Below are 23,513 nucleotides of genomic sequence, written 5' to 3' on the forward strand. Positions count from 1 at the left end.
GATGAGGGTTTTTCTCTCACCTTTGCCTGCAGGTTTTGACTTGTGAGTAGAGCGTTGCAGAATTCACAAATAACACTTTCGGCATCGGGATTCTGCACAATAAAACACACTGTACGCCTTTGTCTTTCCCCGAAAGAGACAGAAAGCCTAGACGTTTTTATGGGGAGGTTTCATTGGAAGATTTTAACCGCAAAACTTCCAGAAAATTGGGGAAGGTACCGTCTGTAACGACTAGCATTCAGTGCTTTTGTGCCATTTAATTGCCCAACGACCCCCCAAGAATACTCCCATATATAAAAATGTGAAACCTGGTGGAATGTGCATTCAAATCATGGAGTTGCTCTGGCTGTGGATACCTGTTTTGGGCTCTCTGCTGTCAGCAGAAGTCTTGTGGACTCTACCCATCGATCGGGATCGCTGGACGAGGCCTGAGGATGTGGAGCTGGCTGAGGTTTGTAGGTGGAAATGTTGGCTCTTATCCATATTCACTTTTATTGAGGATTATGAATGTGACTTTAGTTGTACAGAACATTTTGCAAACTGCAACCAAGCAATGCTTTGTTGCTTTATTTTCTCATTACAATGCATGCATCTATTGGCATTTTCTTACTGTGCCACCATTCAAGTAAATGCACCAAAAACGCTTATTTTTAACTGTAAAGTTATACAGAATATATGTTTTTAAACTGCTTTGTGGAAGCCAGAGAGTTAATTGATCAACTGTGCAATGAATTATGTTTGGTTTCACCCACATGGAACCACAATATATACTTATATGTATCCTAATAATATGGCTTTATCTCAATGTGACCAGGTTGGACAGAGAAAAAACTAAATACGGGATATTCCTTTAGTTCTTGATTGCAAATCCACTTCTTAATCATGTCAAAACCCCTCATCTCCCTCTTTCAATTGATATTCTAAAAAAATAGCTTTAGCCTCACCCTAAATATAGACTACAACAGAGTTTTTCAGCCTTTTTTGAGCCGCTATACAATAAAAAAAATCCTGCAGCACACCAACAACCAAAGAAAAGTGACAAAATGTCCCATTGTAGCATAATAAAAAAGCTTTAATAGTAGTATTAGTGCCTGTTTGTTGGGACAATGGCGCTGTTTTCTGTAATTATTGCACGATACCTACTGCCACCCACTGACATGGAAGTATTTAATTACTGGGCCGGCCACTAAATTGTAGGCCCAGACGCTCAACGGCAAACTATTCACGGCAACAACATTTATTTTTGGGGGGGAAAAATTGGACATTTTCCCACGGCACACCTGCCGATCTCTCACGGCACAGTGCTGAAAATCACCGGACTACATCATATCCCGATGCTGTAACCTGGTGTGAACTCCTCTCAACCACAGGACTACCTCACAAGGTTTTACAACCTGAGTCCCAGTGGCAGAGCGTCGGGGAGGAGGATCAGGTCCACGTCGTCACCGCTGGAGCAGAAGATCAGAGAGATGCAAACCTTCTTTGGTCTGCGAGAGACCGGCGGTCTGGACCCCACCACCCTGGCTGTGATGAAGGAGCCCAGGTGTGGCGTCCCGGATGTGGAGAACTTCAGCTTTTACCCCGGAAAGCCTAAATGGAAGAACCACACCATCACGTACATGTGAGATGTTTTGGGTTTGACTGATCACACGTCATCGTGCCTTTCATTCAGCCACTTCAACGGATGATATGTTATGGTTGTGGAACCCCGTTGTTCCTGCTGTCTCACGTTTTTTTGTGCGTGCGTCTTTGGCCGCCGCAGGATTGCCAAATACACGGCGGACATGAAGAGAGAGGACGTGGAACAGGCCTTTCGTTCCGCCCTGAAGCTGTGGAGCGACGCCGCACCGCTGAGGTTCATCCAAGTCAAGCGCGGCAAAGCTGATATCGTCTTCTCCTTCGCCCGGAGAAGTAAATCTGAAAATCACTGCTGAAGATTAAGATTAAAGAAAACCTGAATATTGTTAGAGGCTCCTCTCTGGTTCATAGGGTGAAGAAGGGTCTTTTCTGTTGCAGCTCATGGGGATTTCTTCCCCTTTGATGGACCCCGGGGAGTGCTGGCGCACGCCTTTCAGCCCGGACCGGGGACAGGAGGAGACGTGCACTTTGATGAGGATGAGACGTGGACGGCGGGGAGGCAAGGTTGGTCAGAATGAAACGCGAAATCCTTGTCACTCATACGTAACATTCTCTGCACTCACACGTTGTGGCGTCATTTCCGCTGCTGGAAACGTAACACAAGCGGATGACAACGAGGCCGTTTTTGAGCCACACTGCGAAACCAAACTTACCAAATTCGGCTGGAGATTGAAGTGTAAGATCGGCAAATTTTCTCTTGAAGTAAAGAATCTGAGTACTTCTTTTCACGATTGTAATTCTCGATCCACGATTGGCTGCGTTTCCTTTTGTGAGTTGAAACTTTAAACACCACCTTCACAGCAGCGGTCGCTCGGCGTCAGCTGACAGAAAACACCTGACGTGACGTCATCGCTCGGGCGTGGTCAAAAGTGAAGCACGCGCGAACGTTTTCAACCCTCAGGCAGACGTTTTCTGCATAATTCTGTGTGTACTTGATCAGCTTAATGTACTAACAGGACCCGTCTGTTGCTGTATTTCAGGTTACAGCTTGTTCGCTGTGGCGGCTCACGAGCTCGGCCACTCACTGGGTTTGACCCACTCAAAAGACGCCTCAGCTATCATGTACCCCAACTACAGGTATCAAAGCACTGGACAGTACGCTCTAGCCCAAGATGACGTGCTTGGGATCCAAACACTGTATGGTGAGGACCAAATATAACACATGTGCAGCGACTGAGGAGTGGACCATTGTGTTCAATGTCGCATCTAATGCATTGTGTTCCAACGTTTCTTAGGGAAAGAAACAAGAAAAGTTGAAACACAACCGGCTCCCAAAAAGTGTGACCCCAACTTTTCTTTTGACGCAGCAGTTATGATTAATCATGAGATTGTTTTCTTCAAGAACAGGTACAACACATGCCTTTTTTGTGTATATAATGATTGCAAAAGACCTTTAAAGATGCAACTGAGTCAGTTTATTGTCTAAACCCAGGTACATGTGGATGAGAACAACGCGGACAACTTATTGGAATCGCCTGCGAGAGAGCCACAGCAGCACATATTTACCCAGCATCAGCTCCCACGTGGATGCCGCTTATGACATCCCTGCCAAAGGCGCGGCGTACATATTCACTGGTAAGAGTAATGGACACTCTGCAAAGCATCACTTTGTCAGCATGACATTGCTGGATTCACAGTTGGGAAGGAGAGGAGGGAGGAGTGGAGAGGGGACACACAAAATGCGGCCAAATTACAGCCTTGTGCAACTTAAGTGTTGCAGTCCATGCAAGAGGCTAATTGAGTTTGGCAGCGCTTGTGGTATGTTTCTGTTTTTCACGGTGTCCCAAAAAACGCGGTGACACGGCTGTGTTTTTCCAGGTCATAAGTACTGGGTGGTTCGAGAGCTTAAGACGAAAAGTCACGCTGGCTCCATCTACGAGTACGGCTTCCCCTCCCAAGTCCGGCGGGTCGACGCCGCCGTGCACATCAGTGAATCTGGGAAGACGGTCTTCTTCACAGGAGAGGTTTATTACAGGTAACGTGACCTAATGCTAAACACGAACAGGACAATTTACGTGTCGGCACCTACATCACCCATTCAAAGGCGGCAAATAACTTGCCATTTGATGAGAAGGATAAGAAATTGTAATCAACAAACAAGATTTCGCTGGATGAATGACCTTCATGCGTGACCGTACTAACATTCACACACTGAAAAAGACTCATATTCAATGTCGTCGAATAATCCAATCTCAGGTATGATGAGCGCAGGAGAAGGATGGACGCCGGCTTCCCCAGACTCATCCAAACAGACTGGCCTGGAGTCCCGAGACGGGTGGACGCTGCCTTTAAGTTAGACGGTAAAGAAAAAAAAGAGGAAAACTGTCACAGATTTCGTGCATGAACTTTGCGTCGCATGTAGACCCGAGCAGCTGCTGCGGGATACAAATAGAGCACAACAGAAATAGAAGTTATAATTTCTTGTTTTTACCGTGTTTAGGTGGTAGACGGGTGAGGTTTACCGCACTGGACACACTTTTATCCTGAAAAAACGCCATTCGACCCAGTTTTGGAACAATGTGTTCGTCAAGTAGAAATCCTGTGTTTACAGCTGAAGTTTTATTGTTCGTGTTTCAGCTCATTTGCTTTGAAACAACACCAGGAGATAACACGCTTTTTGATGATGTTCTGTTGACAGGGAGCATCTTCCTCTTCAGTGGGACAAAATCCTACCAGTATGACTTCAGACAAAACCGGGTGGTGAAAATGATTTCTGCAAATTCTTGGCTGGGATGTTGATCCAGTCCAAACTGAGCTGAGCAAGTTTCTGAGAATACATCTGTGAACTGCTATAGTTGTAAAAGTTAGATAATAAGTACGTATCATCATGTATTTGGCTGAATTGTCACGGTTTAGATTTTGGGTACAATGACGTGTACATGTTTTTATATTAAAGGGTTTAAAGTACTGAGAACTTATCATGTGAATATCAAATACAAAGTGTATAATTTCTTTTTCAAGTATAGTGTACTTTCTTTCCTGGATGTTTGTCCTTATGTAGATTAAATCAGTGCCATTTCATAACCTCATCATGTCGACGATGTTGTAAATTCAAATATGTATGAAGAGGATGAACCTTAGCGGACATTAAGATATCCTTTTGCCCATAAATATAAGATGCTTTTGTACAACACAGTTGTTTTATCTTTCATCTTTGATGAAGTCGTGGAAAACACAGATTCTTTAACAATGTAAAAAGACTCCATTAAGAGTTAAAGTCTTGCATTCCTAATTTAAGTAAAAAAAGTACATTATTAATAACAAAGTTTACTCTCGGAATAAAAGTGTTCAGTATGCAGAATGCAAAATGGCCTCTGTGCGTGTTGCATTATTATTTTATATAACATAACTATTTTCTAAGAAGCATTAGCATATGAGCATATATTTTGAACATTTGAATCTGCAAAGTAAACCACCAGCTGATGAATACATGTGGTGTAAAACGTGCAATATTTCACTCTGAAATGTAACAAAAGTATAAATCCACATAGAAAGGAAATACCAAAGTAGCTCAGAATGGTATTTCAGTATAAAGACAAAGGTAAAGCACCCATCGTCCATCACTGCACCAGCTACAAATGTTTTCTCTTTGCAAGCAATAATTGATTTGTTACTTCACATCATCGAAGTCGTCAGGAAGGTGCAAATGAGCCGTTTCTGTGCACGCAAACAGTCGCATCGTGAGCTTAAGTGTCCCTGTGACGTTGGAGTACGGGCACAGCAACTTTAGCAACATCGGCGTCCTGTGTGAATGTCCTGTGATGTGATTTGCACGCACTCGCTCACGTTGACCCACCACACTGGACTATGGTCACTGTAGATCAAAGGTTATCAAAAAGTACACAAGAACACTGAAAACAACAAAAGGGTTGCAAGTTTGTGTTCCTGTTTTGCCAGTGAACAACGATTAAAGATGGACGAACGAGCCAAATCAGTGTCATTTCATTGAGACGCTTGTTTGCAGCTCGGTGTTGGACTTTGCTCTTGTATTACTGTGTGTATACTGTATATTTATACTGCATATTACGCTTGACTGGTTGAGTGCACTGTGCGCGTGTGACAGAATAAACAAACGCATCAGAAGGTGAATCATAAAGAAGGGATGAAAAGAGGCGCATGGAGGCATCTCATTAGCAGAAAAGATGACAATAGAAGGAAACAATTAAACTGCTTCACAGATGTTTCATGAGTGAAGTTAAAGTGATTATTGTCTCCTCCTTCGTGTTATCAGAGGGGCCACTATTTACTCCCCCCCTTCTGGCACAGGGGCTTGTGTTAACACAGATTCAGCTCATATCAGAACAATATGCACCTCAGCCTGTCAAGGCTGCCTTCATGAGCGCAGAGCGGACGAAGAGAAGAAAACATTTCAATACTATGTCTCTTGCGGATCTTTGGATTGTGCTGCTGGCTTGTTTAGCCCTCAGTCATGCAGCACCTACCGTCGCTCCGACAGTTTCACCAGAGGACGAAAACCTGGCGGAGGTAAATGCAATAAATACCCTGCATAAATATTAGGAATGAGAAGTGTCTGGACTGAAGAGGCGATTGTAACGTCTTGCTGGTGAGGAGAGACACGAGACAGGTTGCAAGAAGTCTTTAGATTTGTGTGTTGACATGAAATGAGCTCTGCCGTCGTCGGATGAAATGAAACTATGAATTGCTTGCAACAAAATCCTCTCCTTCTGTTATCAGGGATACCTCTCTCAGTTCTACGCTGATGTCGGGGTGACAAACTCCACACTGAGAAGAATAGTGAAGAGCTCCCTCAGCCAGGATCTACAGACCATGCAGGCTTTCTTTGGCCTCGAGGTAGTTACAATAATACAAGTGTGGAAGTCTCGGTCTGCACTTTGTAATTAAATAAATTGTGTCAGTTTATGACAAATAATTTAGTAACCCTGTATATTAACTATATGTTATTTAGCGTTAGTAAAGCATGAGCAAACACTTAATTCATCCTTTATAAAGCATTGTTCTAACATTCATTACACTCATTAATAACTCATTGGTATGCAATTCATAAACACAGTTATAAATGTTTTATTCTTAATTAAATCAGTATTAAATTTACAAATGGGGAATGAATCATTTATAAAATATGAAAACCCAATTATGAAACGCTTAATAGGCAAGCTTATTAATTAAGAATAAAACATTTAACTTTGTATGAATTGCGTACTAATGAGTGTTCATGTTCAACAATGCTTTATTAATGATGAGTTAAGTGTTTACTCATACTTTACTAACACTAAATAGTGTGTAATTATTATAAAGTGCTACCCAGGATTGATTGTGTGGCAAACAACCAAATATTCCCTGTTTTTCAAACCTCACTTTCAAAATCTCTACGATTTTGCCCCCTCTTGTCATCTTCTGACTATCAGGTGACTGGTGTGTTGGATAATGAGACCGTGGAGGTGATGAAGGCCCCCAGGTGCGGCGTGTCAGACATCAGTCGATATGGACACTTCTACGGGAAACCCAGATGGGAGAAAAGGCTGATTACGTACAGGTAGCTGGTAGAGGGGCACGCTGTTATTGACTGCATATGATAACGATGAAAACAACATGCTGTATGATGTGATTTCACCAGGATCACTCAGTACACCCAAGATCTGACCCAGAGTCAGGTGGATGCCATCATTGCTCAGGCCTTCCAGCTCTACAGCGACGTCATCCCTCTGGACTTCAAACAGATCAACAGCGGCACTGCAGACATCATGATCCTCTTCAAGGGTGGATGTGAGTCGAGATCGAACGAGAGATTCTCACACAGCCGGCTGAAACCTTTTCTCCGAATGCGATACTCGAATTTCATGGTTCCTCTTTGTGCTGTTGCAGATCACGGGGACTTTTACCCTTTTGACGGGGCGGGGGGAGTCTTGGCTCATGCTAACTCTCCTGGGCAGGGTCAGGGAGGGGACACACACTTTGACGATGATGAAAGGTGGACTTTCAGCCAAAGAGGTAAAGTGTATGACCTTTGACGTTCTCATCTCTCTCTTTATAAATCACCACAAACTAGTTTAGATCTCTATAAACTGCTTGGTGTGCGAGAAATAACCTACATACTTAACATGATTTCATTAAAACTGGATTTTTACTTCCTTATAGAACAGAGATTAATAAGTAAATGTATACAAAATAAAACCTGTCTGACATTTGAGTCTGCTGTCTTGAGGTGTGAATCTTCTGCTGGTGGCGGCCCATGAGTTTGGCCACGCTTTGGGCCTGGATCACTCCAGGGACAGAAGTGCACTAATGTATCCCACTTATCGATATGTCAACACAAACGGATACAGGCTGCCAGACGATGATAAGCGTGGGGTTCAAGTCCTTTATGGTGAGCAAAAACATCATGTACCGCACAGTCTTTGACATTCGGATTACATTAAGATGAGGCAATCTGCCATTTACATATTTTTAGTCGGGATATTGCAAAATTAAGGTCAAGCTAAATGGCTTTTTTACTTTGGCTTTATCTAAACAACATTGCAAAATGTTCTATCCAACCAGTAAACAACAATGTCTTGTGCTTGAGTTTTGCAATTTAGCAATTTTCAACTTCCATTTCAAAGGAATGAACTGCATGAAAATGAAACTGGATCTATTTTCTATTCATTGTGGTTTATGTGCACGATTAGAGTCGGACGAGCTTTGAACATGAGTTTAAGGCCCAAGCATCTATACATGTTACTAAAAGTGCATCTTTTTGTTATTCACGTTGATAGTTGTGCTTTATGATGACTGAAGATTATAGATTAGACACTTCTGATGTTGCTAATCCATCTCTCAGGCAGCCGTACAACAGTGCCCACGACAGCACCAAAACCTAAACCACCTCCTGGTCCGGACCCTGAACCAGAACCAGAGGAGCCAACAGAGGATCCAAACCCAGACCCTCTGCCGAACCCACGAAATGAGCAGTGCAGCCGCGATCTGGTGTTTGACGCCGCTACCTCCATCAGGGGAGACCTGTTCTTCTTCAAAAACGGGTACATTTTGATTTTCATTATCTTGTTTGAGTGGGAAATATACATAATTACATATTTTCCCATTTAAAATCCTTACTAGATACTATTGGAGGAAGAGTACAATGGTCAGAGGAATCCGTTTCACAAAAGTCAACACAAAATGGTCACAAATCAACTATGTCGATGCCGCCTTTGAAGTCCCATCCAATGATGTGGTGTATCTTTTTGAAGGTAATCTTCTTAATTGTTTTGTTAAGTTTTAATATTGAATATACTCAATTTAATTTGGACTGTTAAGGTTGAGGTAACCACAGAATATAATAACCTCCAAATGTTTCTCTACAGGCGGTCAATACTGGGGCATAAGGGCTTATGCAAAAACAGTCATTTCAGGTTTTCCAAAGTCTCTCACCAACCTCGGCCTCCCCTCGTCCGTCAGTAAGGTGGATGCAGCCGTCTTTGTGCCAACTACCAGAAAAGCACTCATTTTTGTGAACAACCAGTATTATAGGTGAGTGTCACGATCAAGTCTTTCTTTTGTCGTTAACGTGGCATGTGCCCCATCGTGGAGATATTTATTGGGTACATACCTTCAAAGCGTTGTCTAATTTTTCTCTCTCGCAGCTACGATGTGGGCAGAAACCAAATGGACTTTGGATATCCACGATACATTACTCAGGATTTCCGTGGGATCGGCTCCAAAGTAGATGCAGCCTTTGAGAATCACGGTGAGAAATGTCATGAACGTACCTCATTCACCCCATTTCAGGATACATTAAACCATTATTATCATGTTCAGTATTGCTTTATAAGAAGAATAGTTTGACTGTGAGTTAGACATGAAAATTGTTACCACTCTCATGTGTCACGCATGATGTTTGTCCATTAGCTATGAAGCTACAGCCAGGAGGTTAGCTTAGCCTAGCGTAAAGACTCGAAGCAGGGGGAAGCAGCTATCCTGGTTCTGTATAAGTCATAAGGGAGTTTGAACTAGTCCTTTGCCGGATATCAAATTATTCCTTTAGCAATTTATCAAATAAAAAATGTGTCTGTAAACAGTCTTGCACATGACATTTGCACCACAGAGTATTTCCAAAGAGTTGATGGAGACCAAAACAGAGCTTATAGTTAAAAAGGGGTGAATTAAGGACTTGAATGAATGCTGATGTGACTCTGTATGTACTGAATGTGTTAATAAGTAGCTGTTTGCAAACTTGTTCACCATAATAACGTCAATACTTGCATATAACTTCAATCTTCCTTCCCACAGGATACCTATATTTCTCAGATGGCCCCAGACAGAGTGAATACTACCTGCCGTACAGGAGAGTACAGCGTGTACTGCTCAACTACGGCTGGCTCAACTGTTACTGAGAACTCACGGACACAACTACTCAACTGTCTCTGTCCTAGATAAAAAAAAAAGAATAAATAACTGTATTATTTATTGTTATGATGTAGGACAACAGTTCTTAGAGACAGCCGGACAAACCAAGGCAAAGGTCAGCCAGCGTTAACCCTTCAATCAATTCTGTAAATAATCCTTGACCTGCTTTAAAATGTTTCTGATTCATATTTTTCCATTGGGAATGCACCGATAATGGTTTATTTGCGTGAAGATGTTTACTCATTTCGGTAATGCTAAATTGCACAACTTTGGATCCAAACCAAATGGATTTAAAGTTACCTTTTGAACACAGCCAAGGGTTACAAATATAGGGCACCCCCTTCGATTCCACTGTACAAATTGCCATAACAGGGCCCAGCTTGCAGAGTTTATACATTTGGATACTACATTAGCAAACAATTTAAGCCATTAGTTGTTCTTGATCATGTCCTAACTGTATGTTGTGAAATACTCCTGCTTTTTGCCTGTCTGGTGCAATTTTAGAATTAGGACCACAAGGCTTTTTTGTGCAATTTTAGCCACATGAGGAGATCCAATTCAAAAGCTGAGTCACTCCTGTTTTCATGAACACGGATACAGTAAGGATTTTATAGTTTTGTATTGGGATCCTAGTTTCGTCACAACACCAACAAAACAATGACGTGATCAAGGGCAGGAGGTATCTTAATAATACAGGAGCTTTATTAAAGGGTTAGCCAAAATAAAAATATATAGGTTGTCTTTATCTCTATTATCCAGGCATAAAGATGTTTTAGGTTTTATTTTCCTAAGATTTGAGATATTTATCAGTGAACTTTCACCCCGATATAATGAACGAGATCCTTATTTGTGTTATCTTCACAGCAATGAACAGCAACATCTATATTATGAGTATCCAGTCGGGAGCAGTTGCAATGAAAACTGTCCACAGTGACAGACAAAGAGAAATGTTGCTGTTGAAGTTTTCTAATTTAATTTTACAACTATGTCACCTCATAGTAAATTACATTAATAATATCTTGTACTGTGGAAGAGGTGTACATCTCACAAGCATGTATAAAATCAGCAGAATGGCCATTTACAATGGGGTAAGTGAGAAAATGCTTTTGCTGTAATTTGGTTGAACCAGAAATTGTGCATTTTGATAGCCTGAAGAAAGGACTGATATGAGATATGTGATTAAAAATGATTCAAGACAAAGCTTACCCTTTTATTGTCTGCTACTATGCTAGAAAATAGGCAATAGTTTATTTTAGATTGGAAATGTTGATTTCTCAGAAGCGAATAAACTCAGTTTGTCCTCATTTAGTGCAGTCACCCGTGGATTTAAAGGACTTTTTTCTTCCTCTTGTTTGTAGGTGTGGTATGTTATGCTCTGCAAGATTTCCCTGTAATTGTGCTTTGTTCTCTGCACATAAAACAACCACACAAACATTTAGGTCTGGGCCATAGGATGAAGGATGAGGACAAATACAATTTTTAGCACTAAAGGTGTCAGAAAGAGGACAAAGTAAAAATTAAAAGAAAGATAATATATTTTGAGAATTATCTTGACCATAATGGGTGTTTTTCAGATCACAAAGATAGCAGATAATGGCTGCTGGAGCAGAAGTCAGTATTTGACTATTGATGTATATGGAGGTCAGATGTGTATGGAGGTCAGTTATGACAAGACCATTCAAAGGAAAAAAACCTGGATGGAGGAACATGATCCTTTAGTACTTCTATATCCTGTGACCTTGATGGAAATTTCAGAGAAAGGACTCTGATGCCAGGTATCTAAAGAAGAGGGACGATGACTGCTAAGCTAATGATGACTGGGTTAAGTTTCCACATGACGTGAGACAGACTGACCTAAAGGCCAAGTAGCATATTATTCAGTATTCAACACCTTTAAACGTGACCTTCTAAGTTGTTTTCACAAGTTTGAAAAAGTATATGCACCCACAAGCTATAAATATATAAATAATTGAATCTGTTAATTTTACTGTCAAAATTGTATTGACCCTCATTTGAGCCATGTTTTAACGTCCAAAGTGCCATTTACAAGTACTGCACAATTCCCATTTAAAATGTACAGTATAAATATGACTCCGTTCAGACCAAACTAAACCGGATATCCGGTACAAATGTCCCCACGAATACTGTCCGGTGTGAGCCACGCACTATTGTTCCGCTACATACTTTTTAATTTATATTTTAGAACCATATTACTAAGTACTTCTTCTGTATACGTCTAAATTTTGTAGTAGATTTATTATAACCACAGAAGCTGCTACTAAGTGGCGGAAGTTAGCTTTTAGCCTCCCTAAACACATGTAAACAATGCGAGGAAGGTTCCGGTTTACACGGAAACAAACAAACGGGAGCACGAACAGACAGAAGTGGGTTTGCTGGTTTGTTACAGTTTCACTGAGGTGTGTGCTCACTTCTCGCTCACGTTGACTCTTTTATTTAACGTTATTTTTTAATATTATATGAGCAACCGTTAGCTGTGAGCTAATCTTCGCTACACACGTCATATAGCTTGTTCTCTGTGTTTGTGTCCCCTTGCTTACAGTTGCTGTGTTGATGACGTCTATGTTATCCTCGCTGAATCAATGAGGTCTAGACAGAAAGAGATAACAAACGCATTGCTTGATGTTTCTCATCTGTAACGTGACAGGTCCCCGTCTCCTATGGATTCACTCAACACTTTTGAATCTGAGATGGAGGCTGACGGTCAGGGGAGCTACTCTCTGTTTCCTGCTCTGGACAGCATCGCAAGTCTATCTGGGACCGCTGAGGCTCTGGAGAGGTTGTTGAAAAATACTGTGATTTAAAACATGTCATTTCGGCGTGAGTTGTAGACTCATTGCTGCTTCTCGATGAAGAGATTACTGTCTGCAAGATTGGACAATCCATTTAGATTGCAGAGAGTGGGATTGCTGCAGAAAAGAGCATTGCTCCTCTGGAAGAGGGTGTTCACAGGGAAACGACTCTTGATACAAATCAGATTTGAGGTCATGATTTCTCTTACACAAAGTGCTTTGCTATTAGTATTTGAGTTCCTTTTCTCACACATCATTTGGTATCAAGTGATCCTGATCACACATGTTGTCCAGTTCAAATTATATATATACAAGCATCCCCCACGGGGTGTTTGCGGTCGCCACATGACCAGTTTAGTGATGCCGTTCTATTATTTCTTGAAATATGGATGTGAATGTGCTCTAAAATGTTGATATTTCACAAGTATTGATTTTCAGTGTGCCACAAAAATCAAATAGACATTTTACACTGGAAGATAGCAACGTTTTTTCTCTCCATTTGCAGCGAACCACCGAGTGAAATAGCAGAGAAGCCAAACCTCACATGGCTCGATGCTGCACAGGTATATTTCCACGTGGCGTCATCAGTAATATTTATCACAATCGAGACTGTGAGATTTTTTTTGTTCAGTGTTTCTCCTTTCTCTCATGTAGATTGTCTTGGAAGAAGCTGGTCGTCCCATGCACATAAAGGAGATTAAACAGAGAATCATCGACAGGGGACTTGTTCAATCAAAGTACAGCAATTCACTCAATTTACTACACATATTGTTGCCCTTGTTCTCTTGTGTTAAGCCACATCATAAGCCATTATTATCATTGAGTAGACCACCAACTTGTTTCTGTGTCTACATTGAGAGTCTGCTTATTTTTATTTTATTCTCGTTGGCAGTGCAAAATCAAGCCTGGAGGCTGTCATGTACCGTGAGGTGAGAAAGATGTTGAACACACAGTCTGACAGCAACCTCTGCTGTCGAGTATAACAACTTGCACCCCCACCTAACATCAGTGTTAGTGCAATTAAAACAGCACATGCATCATATGTATTTCTGTTACATTTGTTTTTCTTTCTCCATGTTTTTCCATCTTGCTTCTTTGACCTTATTTCACGACTTTAAAAAGAGGCAAACTTTTTCTGCGCTGTCATCAGAACAATTTGTGCTCTGTGCTCAGCGGGGGGTGTGGGGGGCAGAAGCCTTGAAAGCTGCTGTATCTCATGGTGGAACTAATCTAAATCTAAAGTGATTCAGCTTTTGGGAATCAAATTTGGCTTTTCCAGCCCCGTGCATTGGCCTCCGTCTCGCATTATGTTTCAGACACAAAAAGGCAGCAGGAGATTCAAGAGGATTGAGAACAGAAACGGAGTCTTTGCCCTGCTGGTGAGTTAAATGGGACACTAATGCCAACTTCACACAAAACCAAAGTACGTTTTTGGGATATTGAACATACAGTTGACCTTTAATGCCAGACTGTTGGTCATGGATAAATACTAAACTGTAGTTTAATGATGTAGAAATGTTTTTATAAAAAATCTGTTGGTGCAGGGTTTTTGCAGCGGAGATAACACTTTACACTTAGATGAACTGGTGTAATGTCAAAAGGGTCCTGTCGAATCTGCTTTTCATTTCCTTACCTTATAATCAGATTAAAAGACACAAAGGATAATGTAGCAGTATAATCCAAAAGTACATAATTTGTACCTAAAATTGCATTACGAACACACTCTTAATAATCCTTTAACTACCAAAGTGTTCGTTCTTACAACAGTGTTGAGAAGCGTTGGTCCAGTGATATATTTTGAGCGAGAGCGAAATCCTCCTGGAAAATATATTCTTGTAAAATATATTCAGAGTAGAAATAATATCTTTATTTAAATTAGTTTAGTTTCAAATATCTGGCACACACTTTTTTTTCTTCAGTGACTGTCATTGTTTGTCATACAGCGGTTTAAAGTTCAAGCCCCATCTGTGTTATTTTATCGTTTACATTTTATTCTGTGTTCATCCATCACGCTGAAGGCCACACGCGCAGTAACGTCAGGTGGTCGTGGTCCACGTGAAGATCAGATCTCTGTCTTGCTCTCTCCCCCTCTGTTCCCTCACAGACGGATGAGGAGAGGCAGCAGGCCCTGCAGACCTTCACCGCCCAGTCTTTCCTCGGCTCTCCGCAGCACAATACCGTCTCCAGTTCGGGCTCAGGTACCTCGGCGCACGCCTTCCCCTCCCCCACCAGTTCCTCGGAGCATAGGACCAAGATCAAGAGAGGCCCACGAAAAAAACAAAACGAAAAGTACCAACTCAAGTACCTCAGATTGAGGAAAGCTGCCCGTGCCATGATATTTGTGAGTAAACTACTGACTCTTGAAAAGCTGAGACTAGTTTTATTTATTGTTTCCGTTCACATCAGGCAACTACAATATGGTATACCTAATTAGAATTTTCTGATTTATCTAAACTTAATTGTTGGTGTTGTTATACGGTTTTACCTGCAGGAGAATGCAGCTCTCTGTGATGAAGTTGCCCACTTAGAAGAGAAGTTTCTGAGAGCAAAGGAGGAGCGGAGGTGAGTGGGCACGTTTCAAATGGTCACATGTTCTTTCACGGTGTTCTTAAACTTGGTGCTTTTAGCAAGAACCTTTAATATTCGTCTCACTTCATCCTGTTTTCCACTCTTGTACATAATTGATGGGCTGTAGTGATTTTAAAAATAGTCACGTGTCATCATTTTTTTGCACCAAAAAAAAAAAAAAAGATTTCTTCACCTTCAGATTATTTCCCTTCTCCAGGTTTTTACTGAAGTCCTTGTTGCAGTACCAGTCGTTTTCAGAGGGGGAGATGCTGCCAAGTGCTAGCTCAAGCTCTCATCCACCTGGACCGCCTGCAGCAATGACCTCAGGTGCTGCAGCGGCCTCAGGCTTGTCCGGGGGGCATAACCTGGCGTCAGTGGTGTCGACAGGGGAAGAGGTACCTCTTAAAAAACCCAAGAAAGAAAGGAAAGAGCGAGGCAGGGAAAATGGAAAGGACGAATGTGAGTGCCGCGGTCAAGTAATAGTGCAGATTTGGTGGATTCACGTTCCTCTTTCCGGACATTTAGCCCATTGTTTTGTTGCCTTAATGTTTCCTCAAGTTCCAAAGAGGATGTCTAAGAAGAGAAAACTAGCAGATGGGTCTCGGAAGCTGGTGCAGCCTATCGCTCTGGACTCGTCTGGTCGCCCCGTCTTTCCCATCGCACTGGGAGGTTTAACGGTCTACAGCCTGGGAGAGGTCAGTGTCCGGATTTAATCACGTCTCAGCTTTATAACCACCACAGTAAGCCTCTGAACCCCCATCCTCACATCTTACATCCTATATATAGTTCAGTAGAATGATAAGTTACACTTTTAATATTGGTACATGCATGCTCTCTTGCTAAGACAAGCTAACTGTCCATCAGACGGTAGTTCAGTAGATAACGTCCATCACAGCCTCTCTATAACCTGAGAAAGCTACACTAGCTCAACGCTTCCGATTGCTCTGCAGATCATCACAGACAGGATGTTGTTCCACGACGAGTGTGCAATCTACCCGGTGGGCTTCTGCAGCACTCGAGTCTTTGCCAGCATGAAGATCCCCGACCAGCATTGCCTCTACACCTGCCAGATCAAGGACATGGGAGCAGGACCGCAGGTACACACGCAGTTGTTATTGAAGTCCGATCATTCTTAGTGGATACATGTATATATATATATTTATATATGTATATATATATTGTACCTACTACTTTGTTGCTTAAATTGTGTTCAGTTCAGAGTTTGAAGCGGTGCGAATGAAATTAAATGGTTTTCTTGACACACGTCATGTAACATGTCCCAACAGTTTGAGATTGTGCCGGAGATAGATCCTCAGAATGCCATCGTGGCCTCGTCGGCCCTGACATGCCACGCCAATCTACTGAAGGCCATCGCGTCCGTCAGGTAACCGAGTTCACCGCGGAGGCTTGGATTGCGTTTTCTGGTTGTGTTGGTATTGAGGCGACATTAAGTCCAAGACAAATTTATTCAGACGTCTGAGTGAACTTTGCTTTGTGTTCTTTTGCTTAGTTCCAAGTCTGTGGCGCCCGTCGTCCCATCGGGTGCGGACTTCTTCGGCTTCTCACACCCCACCATCCAGAATCTCATCCAGAGTTGTCCCGGAGCGCGCAAATGTAGCAAGTAAATTCACCCTCACTCGCTATGGATTAGCAACTACAGGACACGGCATGCACTTCACACCTTTTCCGACTAACCCTAACCCCAGATTATGATTTTTAAGAATGACACAGATTTGATTTCAGATTTGTTACAGATTTGTTTTTTTGTGTGATGTGGAGCAGTTTTCCAGACAAGAACTGCGGGAATTTTACTGATGAGTCATTTTATTACCATGGACTATAGACCAAAATTTTCTAATCTGCTTTAGCTCATGCAAAGCCTTAATATGACGATCCTTCATTACATCGTTTAAAACTATCCTTAAAAGGAAAACATTAACGACTCAGGAATAACATTTGAAACTCATGGAATCATGCAGATTTAGTTATGCTTGGGGAATTATTATTTTTTTGTTGGGACCTGATTCATCCAGCACTACGATTTAAACTTTCTAACTGAAGAAAATCCTGTTTTACGTTACAATCTCTTTTTTTTTTAAACTTTGATTTAGCTACCGGTGGATACGCTTTGAGGTGTGTCGTAGTGGCGATGGCCAGGTTCCTCACAGCTTATCGGAGGACGACGCCTCGGTCAACTTTGAGGCCTACCAGAGACATCGGGGCTTCGATGAGAACATCAAGACGGAGCACATGACAGGTTGCTTGAACATCAGTTTTCTATATAGTTGGGGAAACTATACAATCTATGTGGCTTGGCTAGCTGAAAGATACAAGTGTGTGTGTTTAATTATTAAGAGCAGTAAAAGTATGCCATGTATTTCGATGTTCTTCTAGTTGTGTTATCTCCTGTTTTCTAACGTCGACATGATCGCTCGGCATTGACCGTAATTATTCTTCTATTTATTTTATCCCTTTGTCTCTCCTCAGGCCAGGCTGCGCAGTCCCCGAGCTCCTCTCACCAGCACCACCTGACCTCCCCCACCATGAAGCCCTCAACCTCGTATTTTAACTCCTGAAAGTAAATCTATGTAAATATTCTGGATGTGGCTGCTGAGTTGGCTTTGTGCCAGTAACAGAAACACAACATCTCCGTAGTGATAGTTACATTTATGTGTGGCAAGTTTTGGTACATGGCACACTGTTGCATTGTTTTTTTTAAACTGTTTGTACCAGACTTAAAGTTGCATTATATTTTCCAGTTGAAACCGATTGATTGATCAATAATTTCATTGTATTGCTATCTTGTTTTAGTTAAAGCCTTGACTTAAAATGAAACTCACCCACGCAAACTTAGTTGTATCTTTTATTTGTGCAAATTACGTTCAGTTTTAACGACTCCTTTGTGTTGTAAACTTGACAATCCAGAGATTTGTTTGAATAAAACATGTTTTTCTATACAGTTTGGCAATTATTGGCAGTGGTTGTAACAGCAAAAGTTGTCCACAAGATAAACGATGTCCTCAAAATGATGTTCAAGCACTTTCAAACACTGAAAGTGCTTGTATAATATGTCTAGAAAAAAATCTAGAAAATGACAGACTGACTGGAAAAATTGCCAAACTTTCTAACCAGAGACATTTCATAGCAGCAATACTTTGTTGGTATTATGATGCTGTAGAAAAACTAACCACTCTTGTAAAGAGGTGAAATAAAAGTTAAGGTGAGCTTCGTATCCAGATTCCATGATCTAGAAAATGACTGGCGGTACTTTTTGCTTAACAGTTCGTGGGATCTGGCCCCGCTCTGAGATTACTTACTTATTAAGACCCAAATTGATTGTCGAGTCAAAGCAATACAAACAATGAAAGCAGTAATTATTCTGTGGCGCAGTGGTGAGCAGGAGTCATTTAGTTTGCTAAAATTTAGTTTGTCACTAACAATCCACCGTGTCATCTTCTCATGTCAACATTATCTCATGAAAAAGGCACGTTGTTCCGTCTCAGTCTTCCTCTCAAGTTCCTGGTTTCCTTTGGCTGGAGGAGAGGTCTTTAATAAAAGGAGGCGCAGGTAAAATCCCGCTGGCGCTGTAGATCGGACAGGCTTTAAATTCACAGGGCCAGTCTCTCCACGCATATCGAAGGGCAGCTACTCCACCAGGAAGTGGGCACAGACTGGTCGATAACTGGACGGTGGTCGGACCCCAATGCATGATGGGAGCTGCAACCCAGTGAGACTCCGGCCCACATGGAGTCTGAACCCCTGAGCAACAGATCTTGATAAAAGAAATAAAGAAAAATCAATCAATAATTGACTCTCGCCCTTTATTACTTATAGTTTTGTGTGAGCATTGTTAACAAATCCAGCAGGACATCACTCTAACTGAGTGTACCGCTGCCAACCGTACCTCAAAGATGTCTTTGGATGGCGAGACAGAGACTTTCTGGTCGTAGGTAATGTTGACAGACGTTGGAGACGAACGGATTTCCTTGTGGAAAGGTCCGTGGAAGGACACGTTCTTCTTATTATAAGCCACTGCCAAAGCTCCCAGTGTCAGTCTGGAGGCTACATCCTGCTTGTCCCGAGGATGGATCCTGAAAAGAAAACCAAAAAAACATCATGGATGATGGGCCAGATAGGGGTCACATCATCATTAGCACACCAGGGACTTGCTGTGTCTTGGCAGCAAATCAGAGGCAAGTCCATGAGATGTTTATAACAATCTTAAAAAGACACAAACTGGAAGCCGGAGCAGAAACACGGGAGATTTGAGCTCTTTGCTCCAATAAAAACTCTTTCAGCAGCCTTTTTAATATTTTTTATGAACTCAAACAAGGTCAACTCTGAAATAAAATACCAACCCTCAGCACCATATCAGTAAGTAAAAATCGTCGATCCAATCTCTGAAGGATTTGCAGAGCTCCAGATGTGTTATCATTAGTTAAATAAACAACTATTAACAAAACGTAATGATCCTCTGTGCTGCTCAGATTTTGCTGAGAGTGCATATAAAACACAATCCTTACGTGCCAAAGGGTGATGTTGCATCTGGTAAATCCAAAGCCACGGCCATGAAGGTTTTCTTCATCCGGGAATTGGGGACAAAGCCTTTGTCTGCCGTCTGATGCCAGCGGATGTTTGGAAAAGCGTCGCTCTCTGAGCCTTGTTCGTAGGTGGAAAGCTGAGAGTACAAGGACAACCTGGATGAGATGTACAATACTGCAGATATTTACAAAAGCTTTTTGTGGGTTATTTGACCTACACATTGGCCAAACAGCAGCACACATTGCTGTCTGCGACTTGTCTTTGATGCCACAAGGGGGCGCTAAAGTCCAAAGGTTTCTAATTCTACAGAGAAGCTTTTAAAAGACCTCCACTATTTTAAATGTTACCTTTTTAAATGTCTTGCTATCTATACTTGTTTCTATTGCAAATTTGTTTTTACTTAAATGCCAATAGTAATTTAAACAGTGATTTTGTCATGTTTTTTTTGCAACCAATTAATGGAATTTACCATATTTGGAATGAGGAAGAGGGATGTAAGGACATGGTAAATTTAACATACTCCGCTTTATAGTTAATTTTACTCTAAATGGGACTATATTTGAACAAATAAACATCATGCTGTATTAAAGAAAACTTAAAACTAGCGATTGAAACCATAAACTAATGTTCACAACATTTAACGAGTTAATAAATCAAGTAGGGCGATTTTCATAAAATTGGAATTGTTTTTGCAACCGGAGTCATCGCCCCCTGCTGGCCCGTAGAGAGATTGCTAGTTTTAAGACACTTTTATCTAGAAACCTTTATTATTTATTTAGTATTTAAGACACCTCACTTTGCAGAACCGAGGTTGCCGCCCAATATAAACACACCTGGACGAATCCAAAGGGGAAGTCCAGCGCCGTCTGCCCCCCCGAGCCCTGGTGAAACGCCATCCTCCAGTCATCAATCATCGCAGGGAAGGAACAGTTGTACTTCTCTTGGTTATAGGCTGCATTCGCCTCACCTGAAAGCAACACAATACTTACAGATGCATGTCGCTCGCTCACTCACTCACTCACTCACTCACAACATACATACATACATACATGCATGCATACATACATGCATACATACATGCATACATACATGCATACATATATGCATGTCTTACCTTGGTACCAGATGGCTCCTTTGATGGTCATGTTGAGCAGCGGGTGAATCATTGCATTCCACAAGACCGAATTATCTTTAGGACTGAGAGATTTTAACGTGATTTTCAGTTACCACCAATATCAATTTGCTAAATCGGGTGTGTTTTTAGACTTTACCCGTTGCCAGTTTGATGCAGTCCGCACCGCTGCAGTGCTCTTGGAGAGGACCAGACTTCGACAGGTGTGCCCCCCCAACAGGACTCCACCAGTCCGATGGGGTACTGCAGCGTCTCATACAAGTAGCGGCCAAAGAGCCAGCACACCGCAGAGAACTGGGCCACATCTGGAAATACACCTGCCCGTTAAGTTGTCCGCACTCAAACAATACAGCACCATGGTTGATAGTTGTTCTTTCTTTAATCAAATGTGATGACATTAAACAGAATGATACTGCAAACATAACCCGGATTTAGGAACTCATGCATGTTTCTATTACGTTCAATAAACTCCAACCCAAACCTCTAGCCGCAAACGCGTCTTTAAACAATTCAATGAATACATAAACAAATCCTACACTTACTTGCTGGCGGCACAGACCAGGGAATTTCCACTTCAATCAAATCCGTCTCCTCAGTTTCACTCAGGTTCAAGGCTGCCATAAAAGTCCTCACATGAGGATACTTCGCTGAGAGGTCCAGCTCTTGCGACGCATTGAAAATCTATTGGGAGAATAAATACATAATTCATAGTTCAGTAAACAATAAAATATGAATATATACATACTTATATACATAATAGAAAGTTATTTATGTCTGGAATGCGTCAACCTTTCTGACCATTTCTGCAAATATGTTGCACGAAACATAAAGCTAATTTCCCTTCACTAATGTTTTGTGTGCAGCATTATTGAAAAGGGTTTCCATTCAAGATTCGGCCCCACAGACAGGACTTTACATTTACCACGAGTGTGCCGATCAGAGAGACAGAGGGCCTACCTTGGACGTTTGTAACCACATGTTGCTCTGCCCTCCACACAGCCAAATATCTCCAAACAGCACATCCATCAGAGTGGCTGTGCCGCTCTGAGCGGCTGCTGTCACATTGTAGGGGCCGCCGGCTTCAACCGGGTCAAGTGTGACGCGCCAGATACCTGCAAAAAAAAAAAAAACACTGAACATGCACTGTATACAGAATAAGATGGATGCGAATACGGTCTCACTGTTTTTGGAGAGTCCTGGCTCACAGGGTTTTGCACCTTCAACCCCTCCGCAGCATGCGCCGCACGACTCCACCCTGATTCTTGAGATCGTAAAGCATCTTGATGAACACAAATTACTTTTTACTTAGGCTTGGGGCATACCTGGATTTAAGAGCGGAGACAAGCTAAAGAAACATTCCTACCGTTTAGACACCAGACTGAGATATGTGTTCAAAGTTCAAACATGTGACCAGGGGAAAAAAACAAAACAAAGAAAGAACTGACTCAACCAAATTCTCACTCCCCGAACAGGAACTAGCTTCCATAACAAAACCACCGAGTTGGAAATCACTTCTCTGTCGCATCTAGGTCAGGGCCGCTCAGTCTCACCCGTACACCCGCCTGCGGGTGTCAGCATACGCCTGACAACAAAGTGGGTGCACTCACCTTTTGTCACGGTGACAACTGAGGCGTTCTGTTTCGATGGGCCCGACAAGGTGAGGGTCACCTGAGCCCCCTCGGGGCCGTAGCCCCACAGCACAGCGCGCTCTGGGGACTTCTGCAGCACCATGTGGTCCCCATAGTAGGAGGCAAAGTGCAGGTCCCCCTCTATACACAAACACAAACACACACACACACACACACACACACACACTTTTATTTATTTCAAATGCCATTATATACTGGAGATTGGTATAGTCGTGGCATGCTGGGTAAGTAGATGAGAGAAAATAAATACTGGATTATGGTTTTCGGTTATAAATAAGGATGCTGGCACACTTTTTGACCTTCGGTACTCACCGCACGCGCGAATAGACACGACAAGAAGGAAGACCCCACACAGTTTTGTCGCCATGACGAGAAGACAACCGACGTAGAGAAAATGCTCGGCCGGACAAAGTCATGCGAGTTAGTTCCTCATGCTAAGTGAGCAGCAACGTAGCTAACCTGGTTTATAAACAACCGAATCAAGCCCGCTTCGCTCCTTTGACGTCACCAGCTGACTGCGCATCTTCAAAATAAAAGCACGAAAGCTCAAAAGTAACAACATCTTGCGTGAATAAACATTGATCTAACCACCTTGTGCTGTGTTTAAGTATCTAGTTGAAACAGTGCACTAATCATATTGAGAGAAAATAATAATAATTTTAATTTAAGCAAGTTACAGAAAAGTTGTTGGAAGCCTGTCTGGCAATAGTACAGCCCTTGTGTACATTTCAAGAGTTGGTCGCTGTAATTGTTCCTCTGGTACGAACAAGCAAAGAAGAGAGAGCTCTTAAAAGCACTTCTACAAGTTCA

The 23,513-nt window shown here is 42.0% G+C and overlaps 2 protein-coding genes across 4 annotated transcripts; one reads left to right on the plus strand and one right to left on the minus strand.

Annotated features, from left to right (window-relative positions):
- Positions 1 to 331: 331 nt before the first annotated feature.
- Positions 332 to 18,337, plus strand: tbrg1 (transforming growth factor beta regulator 1). Of its 3 annotated transcripts, XM_068584629.1 has the most exons (33): positions 332 to 451; positions 1,371 to 1,621; positions 1,763 to 1,911; positions 2,017 to 2,142; positions 2,619 to 2,780; positions 2,874 to 2,985; positions 3,071 to 3,213; positions 3,457 to 3,613; positions 3,835 to 3,938; positions 6,074 to 6,123; positions 6,334 to 6,450; positions 7,026 to 7,153; positions 7,235 to 7,383; positions 7,483 to 7,608; positions 7,823 to 7,984; positions 8,438 to 8,636; positions 8,716 to 8,846; positions 8,961 to 9,126; positions 9,240 to 9,352; positions 10,127 to 10,148; positions 12,668 to 12,810; positions 13,326 to 13,375; positions 13,467 to 13,549; positions 13,705 to 13,741; positions 14,917 to 15,153; positions 15,304 to 15,374; positions 15,598 to 15,839; positions 15,939 to 16,075; positions 16,331 to 16,477; positions 16,667 to 16,764; positions 16,891 to 17,001; positions 17,492 to 17,637; positions 17,868 to 18,337. In XM_068584629.1, the coding sequence occupies exons 1-33, from the start codon at positions 332 to 334 to the stop codon at positions 17,954 to 17,956; spliced, it is 4,278 nt and encodes a 1,425-aa protein (XP_068440730.1). In that variant the 3' UTR covers positions 17,957 to 18,337. The 3 variants fall into 3 exon arrangements, with proteins under 3 accessions (XP_068440730.1, XP_068440731.1, XP_068440732.1); XM_068584630.1 differs by lacking the exons at positions 332 to 451; positions 1,371 to 1,621; positions 1,763 to 1,911; ... (15 more) ...; positions 9,240 to 9,352; positions 10,127 to 10,148 and adding exons at positions 12,316 to 12,419; positions 14,129 to 14,191 and having other exon boundaries at positions 12,668 to 12,799; positions 13,318 to 13,375; XM_068584631.1 differs by lacking the exons at positions 332 to 451; positions 1,371 to 1,621; positions 1,763 to 1,911; ... (15 more) ...; positions 9,240 to 9,352; positions 10,127 to 10,148 and adding exons at positions 12,351 to 12,386; positions 14,129 to 14,191 and having other exon boundaries at positions 12,668 to 12,799; positions 13,318 to 13,375.
- A 305-nt stretch (positions 18,338 to 18,642) lies between these two features.
- Positions 18,643 to 23,197, minus strand: siae (sialic acid acetylesterase). Its single transcript, XM_068584633.1, has 10 exons — positions 23,016 to 23,197; positions 22,662 to 22,823; positions 22,012 to 22,166; positions 21,597 to 21,735; positions 21,194 to 21,359; positions 21,037 to 21,119; positions 20,756 to 20,889; positions 19,904 to 20,058; positions 19,285 to 19,471; positions 18,643 to 19,152 (listed from the first exon to the last, which is right to left on the minus strand). Exons 1-10 carry the CDS (start codon positions 23,068 to 23,070, stop codon positions 18,892 to 18,894), a joined length of 1,497 nt encoding a protein of 498 aa, XP_068440734.1. The 5' UTR covers positions 23,071 to 23,197; the 3' UTR covers positions 18,643 to 18,891.
- Between the last annotated feature and the right edge of the window lie 316 nt (positions 23,198 to 23,513).

This window comes from Clinocottus analis, unplaced genomic scaffold (assembly GCF_023055335.1).
Source record: "Clinocottus analis isolate CAN_PGR_092001 unplaced genomic scaffold, fCliAna1.0.p SCAF_2, whole genome shotgun sequence".
Classification (NCBI taxonomy): domain Eukaryota; kingdom Metazoa; phylum Chordata; class Actinopteri; order Perciformes; family Cottidae; genus Clinocottus; species Clinocottus analis.

What these genes read in the sequence shown, in the direction of transcription:
- tbrg1 (XM_068584629.1), top strand. Translation starts at nt 332, where the DNA reads ATGGAGTTGCTCTGGCTGTGGATACCTGTTTTGGGCTCTCTGCTGTCA. An exon ending in AACCACACCATCACGTACAT is followed by an intron (nt 1,622 to 1,762) that starts GTGAGATGTTTT and finishes TGGCCGCCGCAG; the next exon opens with GATTGCCAAATACACGGCGG. An exon ending in CTGCCCGTGCCATGATATTT is followed by an intron (nt 15,154 to 15,303) that starts GTGAGTAAACTA and finishes TTTTACCTGCAG; the next exon opens with GAGAATGCAGCTCTCTGTGA.
- siae (XM_068584633.1), bottom strand. Translation starts at nt 23,070, where the DNA reads ATGGCGACAAAACTGTGTGGGGTCTTCCTTCTTGTCGTGTCTATTCGC. An exon ending in AGGAGCCATCTGGTACCAAG is followed by an intron (nt 20,890 to 21,036) that starts GTAAGACATGCA and finishes TGTTGCTTTCAG; the next exon opens with GTGAGGCGAATGCAGCCTAT. An exon ending in CATCCAAAGACATCTTTGAG is followed by an intron (nt 19,153 to 19,284) that starts GTACGGTTGGCA and finishes TCTTTTATCAAG; the next exon opens with ATCTGTTGCTCAGGGGTTCA.